The sequence below is a fragment of the Egretta garzetta genome, unplaced genomic scaffold, assembly GCF_000687185.1.
Source record: "Egretta garzetta isolate BGI_Z169 unplaced genomic scaffold, ASM68718v1 scaffold353, whole genome shotgun sequence".
In the NCBI taxonomy this organism is placed as follows: Eukaryota; Metazoa; Chordata; class Aves; order Pelecaniformes; family Ardeidae; genus Egretta; species Egretta garzetta.
The window spans coordinates 1,749,875-1,757,172 of record NW_009259307.1 but is presented as its reverse complement, the minus strand read 5'-3'; the positions used below and the strand labels follow the sequence as shown (position 1 = coordinate 1,757,172).

The 7,298-nt window shown below is 42.9% G+C and overlaps 1 protein-coding gene across 1 annotated transcript in view; it reads left to right on the top strand.

The window, feature by feature from the left end:
• TMC1 (transmembrane channel like 1) overlaps window positions 1–7,298 on the top strand; it is a 71,451-nt gene that overhangs the window by 19,273 nt on the left and 44,880 nt on the right. Inside the window, exon 6 of the mRNA XM_035891733.1 lies at window positions 2,838–2,944. Coding sequence (XP_035747626.1) covers window positions 2,838–2,944 — 107 coding nt within the window. The remainder of the gene's footprint in view (window positions 1–2,837; window positions 2,945–7,298) is intronic.

Sequence of the window (7,298 nt, the reverse complement as noted above, 5' to 3'; positions counted from 1 at the left end):
AAGAGTGTTAGTAACCATACAGTTAAAAATCCTCAACACACAGGTAACATCTCAGGAGCTGGTATTGAGGTTAATTCTAGAGAAATGGAATTGGGATTTAGCTACTGCCTACCTTCACTTTATTTTGTCTGTATTTATACTGTAATTATTCTGTGGTGTTTTTTCATCATCTTGAGTCTTACATAAGAGGTATTTTGGCATTATTTCTTTCATTTTCAACCACATAATACAACACAGAGAAAGCAGTCGTGGTCTTGGATGTCCCCATATATTAGGCATAAATATAAACAAAAGTGTAATTGGTGCTATAGGTATGTTTGAAAGTAGGTTTTCAGCTAAGTCAGGTTTGTATTTCAGTTCCAGTGATGAATTTAAACTGCAGTCCTCTCTGTGAAGGAAACTTAGCTTAACTGCATGGGTTAATTGGGTGAGGCTCTGCCACTGATGAAATGCAGATGAAAATGCTATGGGAACTGTTTTTAGGGAAGTTGCCTTTGGGAGAAGCTGTGGGTTGCATCAAAAGGCAATAACCAAAACAGTAGAAGAACAGGAAAATGATAAATTCTGAATTTTGTGGAGTTCTGGACCACAAAATAGCCGTTGAGGACAACTTATGTACTGTCCTTAAACATATGGTCTACAGACTGCTGAACAGATTATCTACTCACTTGCGGTCGAGTTTAGAAAGAAGCTGCTGCACATGTGCAGTTAAAATCAAATTCAACAGCAAGATGCATGTGGTCTCTTACTGGTCTGAACACATAATAGACATCTTGAGGATTTGTGAGAGCAACTTTTCTGCAAGTTTCTGTAAAGGAGTACTCCTGGCACAAGTGGTTCTGTCAGTAATAACTTCCAACAGACAGATTTCTTTGTAAAATCAGAATGCAAAAATAGAACAGGGTCATTCCTCCAGTCCTGCTTTTATATCTAATTATTTTTTCATTTGAAATCAGTAACATTTTTGCTGTCACCTGGAAGGTTCCAAAATCACAGTAGGATAGTATCTTTTCATAAGCCCAAGGGGTAAGATTGTGAAGTTTACACTTTTTCTACTAATTTTTGTTCTGTTCAGCTTATTGCTAAGGCAAGCTGCAATTGATTTTACTTGTGGAAAAAATCTTATGTCTGAATATTAGAAATTTAAGAAGTACAGTTAAACCACAGTTTGGTCCAATACTAGAGTAAGGCTTGATTTCAAGGGAACAGCTCTGAAATGTTGCTGAGGAAAAGAATTTTAAGTCATAATTTATTTATTCTGGTTAATCCAAGCAATAGTCCTCAGTGTGTACCTCATATTGGTGAATTTGTAGTATTAAGATCAAAGTCATCTTAATGATGATGCTGATAAAGCTGCGAAGTCCCAGAAACAAAAAGGGGGGTGGTGTTGTTAGATATTGAAAAAGAAGAAGTGAGGGAAATGGAAATGGAAGAAAGCTAGATTATAATTAGATAAGCAGACATTTAGCCCAAAGAAACTAGAGGTAAAACTTTTATATAATCCTCCATGATCACTGCTAATACTATGCTATAAGCTGTTTTCTTTCCAAAAGAAGGCACTAAACGCAGAAGTGTAAGTATTAACAGGGTATAAGAAAAGGTCATGTCAATAGCACCTAAAAGAGAGGGAAGAATTTATGAAATTTCATGTTCTGTTTGAATCTTGCATGATCCCACCTAAAAGAAAGTGTAAGCAGTAGGAGCATGAATGGAAGAAAAGCCTGGCACTTCTGTGCAGACTACTCTGTATAGAAAACATCTTCATTTGGCTAAACACTTTTGTGTGAGGGAATAGTTTATGCTCAGCAAACCTTTACAGTTGTTAGCTTTCAACAAGTTAACTTCTCAGCATAAGTCTTCTTTGTGTTCTTACCTGAAGATGATTTCCATTTTCTGATCTCACAGTGAGCTCTTTATAAAAAAATCCCAAGGAAACAAGGCAGTAACTCTTTACAGCAGAAAATAGAGGAAGTAAATGTAATTTACTGAGAAACACTAACGTTTATTCTTCAGTCCTTCTAAAGAACTGCATCTGAACAACCAAGCATGATTTGTCCAAAAGAAAACAGTTTCAGGGTACTAACAGTCTTTGCCCTATAGATCAGCATTAGTGCAGGACTATCAAGATACCTACTTTGAATTCTAGGGGATCAACAAAGCAAAGTAGATCAATCCATATATTAATAGAATGGCTGTCTTCTTCAGGATTTAACATGTAATAGAGGCTCTTTTTTAGAAAACCTGATGTTTATACTGTAGTGTTGTTGTCCATTCTCAAAAGTAGCCAGGGTTGTAGATGAAAAGAGAATTAAGGTCCTGTGTAGTGGCCAAAGGTACTACTGGGGAAGATTTCTTTGACTTAAAAAAAAAACTATACTGGCAAAACAATGTTAGACGAAATAGAAAGTTTCTTCTCACACAAACTGAAAAGGACAGGCAGTTGTGGCACCCTACCACTGCCAACTGATGCAGTAAACATGATGGGAAAAGCAACATTGAAATAAACGCACTATATGAGAACAGAAATGCTAAGAAGTGTGATTTTCTTCGAATCCTGCCACCAGAGGATTTAATATTAGTAAATATCACAGCTTTTAAATGACCCTAAACACTCTGTATAAATAATACTTCTATATATTTTGTTTCTGTTTTTTCTGTCAGGTCAGTGAATGCTAGTATGCAATCTGGAAAAAGGTTAGAATTATGGTAATAAATAAAATGAAAAGCCTCCCCTGATTTTATTTATTTTAAATAATCATTGAGCATCTTCATCTTAAGGTAAAATAACATAAAAGGACTAAATTATCTGCCCTTTTTCACATCTCATGTTTTCATAGGTCACTTTGGCTCATCAGTAGCATCTTATTTCATATTCTTACGCTGGATGTATGGAATAAACATGATTCTCTTTGGACTGACCTTTGGACTTGTAATGGTGCCTGAGGTGGGAATCTTTTAAAATATTATTGAGAGTTTTTATGTGAATTTCTGTCTTTGCAGTGAGATTTCATAGATCTGGACCTTTAAATAAATTTGTAATCTTTTTATGCTCCATTAAAAAATATTAAGGTATACAGAGAGTATAAAGATGTACTTTCTTTGTGGACAGTTGTCTCTACAGAGAGATGTCTTGGAGTAGACATGACACAAAAATGTATATAGAGTTGCATCCTGAAACTGTTTTCACATGGTCTGGGATGGTGCTAAACTTTTCTTTTTTTCTATGGAGAACTAAGGAGAGGAACTGAAACTAAGAAGCAGCCAAGTGGAGTATCTTGACTAAAATGTGCATTGCAATAGAAAAGATTGCACATACCAGACATCTGAGGCACCATAGATCCTTTTCAGTTGCCTTAATACTCACATGCTGACAGGCCCAATAGGGCTGTGAAGTCATGAGAGAGACCCCTCATGTTTTGTGCTGTGTGCAGCATCACTGTTAATAATGCTGCTCAGAGCAGATGTAGAATCATAGAATCATAGAATCATTCAGGTTTGAAAAGACTTTTAAGATCATCAAGCCCAACTGCTAACCTAACACTGCCATCCCACCACTAAATCGTGTCCCTAAGCACTACATCTACCTGTCTTCTAAATATCTCCAGGATGGGGACTCAACCACTTCCCTGGGCAGCCTCTTCCAATGCTTGATGACCCTTTTGGTGAAAAAATTTTTCCTAATGTCTAATGTGAACCTCTCATGCACAACTTCCAGGCCATTTCCTCTTGTCCTATCACTTGTTACCTGGGAGAAGAGACCGACATCCACCTCACTACAACCTCCTTTCAGGTAGTTGTGCAGAGTGAGAAGGTCTCCCCTGAGCTTTCTTTTCTCCAGGCTGGACAATTCCAGTTGCCTCAGCTTCTCCTTACAAGTCTTGTTCTCGAGACCCCTCACCAGCTTTGTTGTTCTTCTTTGGACATACTCCAGTGCCTCAACATCTTTCTTGTAGCGAGAGGCCCAAAACTGAACACAGTGTTCAGGATGTGGCCTCACCAATGCTGAGTACACAGGGACAAGCACTCCCCTACTCCTGCTGCTCACACTATTCCGGATACAAATCAGGATGCTTTTAGCCTTCTTGGCTGCCTGGCCACACTGCTGGCTCATATTCAGCTGGCTCTTGACCAACACCCCCCAGGTCCTTTTCCACTGAGCATCTTTCCAGCCACTCTTCCCCAAGGCTGTGATGTTGCATGGGGTTGTTGTGATCCAAGTGCAGGACCTGGCACTTGACCTGCTTGAATCTCATACAGTTGACCTCAAACCATTGATCCAGCCTGTCCAGATCCCTCTGTAGAGTCCTCCTACCCTCAAGCAGACTGACAGTCCCACCCAATTTGGTGTTGTCTGCAAACTTACTGAGGGTGCAATCAATCCTTCCCAGATCATTGATAAAGATGTTAAACAGAAGTGGCCCAGAACTGATACCTGGGGAACACCACTTGTGACAGGCTACCAACTGGATTTAACTCCATTCACCACAACTCTTTGGAACCGGCCATCCAGCCAGTTTTTTACCCAGCAAAGAGTATGCCTGTTTAAGCCTTGAGCTGCCAGTTTCTCTAGGAGAATGCTGTGGGAGACAGTGTCAAAGGCTTTGCTAAAGTCCAGGTAGAGAACATCCGTGGCCTTTCCCCCATCCACTAGGTGGGTCACCTGATCATAGAAGGAGATCAGGTTGGTCAGGCAGGACCTGCCTTTCATGAACCCATGCTGGCTGGGCCTGATCTCCTGATTGTCCTGCATATGCCTGGTGAGCACTTGGGATGAACTGCTCCATAACCTTCTCTGGTACTGAGGTCAGGCTGACAGGCCTATAGTTCCCCGGATCCTCCTTCCAGCCCTTCTTGTAGATGGGCATCACATTAGCGAGTCTCCAATCATCTGGGACTTCCCCTTTTAACCACAACTGCTGATAAATAATGGAGAGTGGCTTGGCAAACTCCTCTGCCAGCTCCCTCAGTACTCTCGGGTGGATCCCATCCGGCTCCATAGACTTGTGGATGTCCAGGTGGTGTAACAAGTCATAAACTGTTTCCTCCTGGATTATGGGCAGTTTATTCTGCTCTCCATCCCTGTCTTCCGGCTAAGGGGACTAAGTACCCTGGGGATAACTGTTTGCACTGTTAAAAACGGCAAAGAAGGCATTAAGTACCTCCGCTTTTTCCTTATCCTTGGTGACAATGTTCCCCCTCACATCCAACAGAGGATGGAGATTCTCCTTGTCTCTCATTTTGCTGTTATTGTATTTGTAAAAACATTTTTTATTATCTCTTACTTGAGTTCAAGCTGGGCTTTTGCCTTTCTAATTTTCTCTCTGTATGACCTAACAAGATTCCTGTACTCTTCTTGAATTGCCTGCCCCTTCTTCCAGAAGTGGTAAACTCTTCTTCCTGAGTCCCAGAAAAAACTCCCTGTTCAGCCAGGCCAGATGTCTTCCCTGCTCATTTGTCTTATGACACATGGGGACAGCCTCCTCCTGCACCTTTAAGACTTCCTTCTTGAAGAATGCCCAGAGCCTTCCTGCACCCCTTTTCTCTTCAGGACTGTCTCCCAAGGGACTCTGTCAACCAGTGTCCTGAGCAGGCCAAAGTCTTCCCTCTGGAAGTCCATGGTGGTGGCTTCACCAAGAATCGAAAACTCTATCATTTCATGGTTGCTAAGGCCCAAGAGAGGCTCCATCCACAACATCTCCCACCAGTCCTTCTCTGTTTGTAAACAGCAGGTCAAGCGAGGCACCTCCACTAGTAGGCTGCTTACCAGCTCTGTCAGGAAGTTACCTTACACACTCTGCAGGAAACCTAGACTATTTCCTCTCTTCTGTGTTGTATTTCCAGCTGACATCTCGTAAGCTGAAGTTCCCCATGAGAACAAAGGCTTGCAATTGCGAGACTTCTGTCTGCCGCTTGCAGAATGCTTCATCTACCTCTTCATCCTGGTTGGGTGGTCTATAACAGACTCCCAGCAGAATATCTGTCTTGTTGGCCTTCCCCCTCATCCTTACCCATAAGCACTCAACCTTGTCATCACAATCGTTGAGCTCTGTACAATCAAAATGCTCTCTAACACACAGAGCCACCCCACCGCCTCTCCTTCCTTGCCTATCCCTTCTGAAAAGCTTATAGACATCCATTGCAGCACTCCAGTCATGAAAGGCATCCTACCACGTTTCTGTGATGGTGACTGTCATAGCTATCCTGCTGCACAATGCCTTCCAGCTCCTCCTGTTTGTTGCCTGTGCTGTGTGCATTGGTGTAGATGCACTTGAGCTGGGCTATTGGTTTCACCCCCAACATTGGCATGCCAACCTGAGGCTCCTCTCTAGTGACCCTGGTTATATCCTCTTCCTGCAATTCAGACAGAAATCACTTCTGTGAAATGTAGTATTTTTCTAGTTCCTTTGAGCCACCATACTGTCTTTCTAAAAAGAGGGGTGATATGCAATTAAGAGTATTGTGCCATCTCCCTGATTTCACAGAATCACAGAATCACAGAATCGTAAGGGTTGGAAGGGACCTCAGGAGATCATCTAGTCCAACCCCCCTGCTAAAGCAGGCTCACCTAGAGCATGCTACACAAGACTTCATCCAGGCGGGCTTTGAATATCTCCAGAGAAGGAGACTCCACAACCTCCCTGGGCAGCCTGTTCCAGTGCTCTGCCACCCTCAGAGTGAAGAAGTTCTTCCTCATATTCAACTGAAACCTCTTATGTTTCAGTTTGCATCCATTGCCCCTAGTCCTGTCGCTGGACACCACTGCAAACAGACTGCTTCCGTCCTCTTGACTTCCGCCCTTAAGATATTTGTATGTGTTGATGAGATCCCCTCTCAGTCTTCTCCAGGCTGAACAAGCCCAACTCTCTCAGCCTTTCCTCGTAGGGGAGATGCTCCAGTCCCTTTATCATCCTAGTAGCTCTCCTCTGGACTCTTTCTAGGAGTTCCTCGTCTTTCTTGAACTGGGGAGCCCAGAACTGGACACAGTACTCCAGGTGGGGTCTCACCAGGGCAGAGTAGAGGGGGAGGAGAACCTCCCTCGACCTGCTGGCCACACTCCTCTTAATACACCCCAGGATACCATTGGCCTTCTTGGCAACAAGGGCACATTGCTGGCTCATGGTCAGCTTATTGTCCACCAGGACTCCCAGGTCCCTCTCAGCAGAGCTGCTATCTAGCAGGTCACCCCCCAGCCTGTAATGGTGCATGGGGTTCGACCTCCCCAGGTGCAGCACTCGACACTTGCTCTTGTTGAACTTCATCAAGTTCCTCTTTGCCCAGCTCTCCAGCCTGTCCAGGTC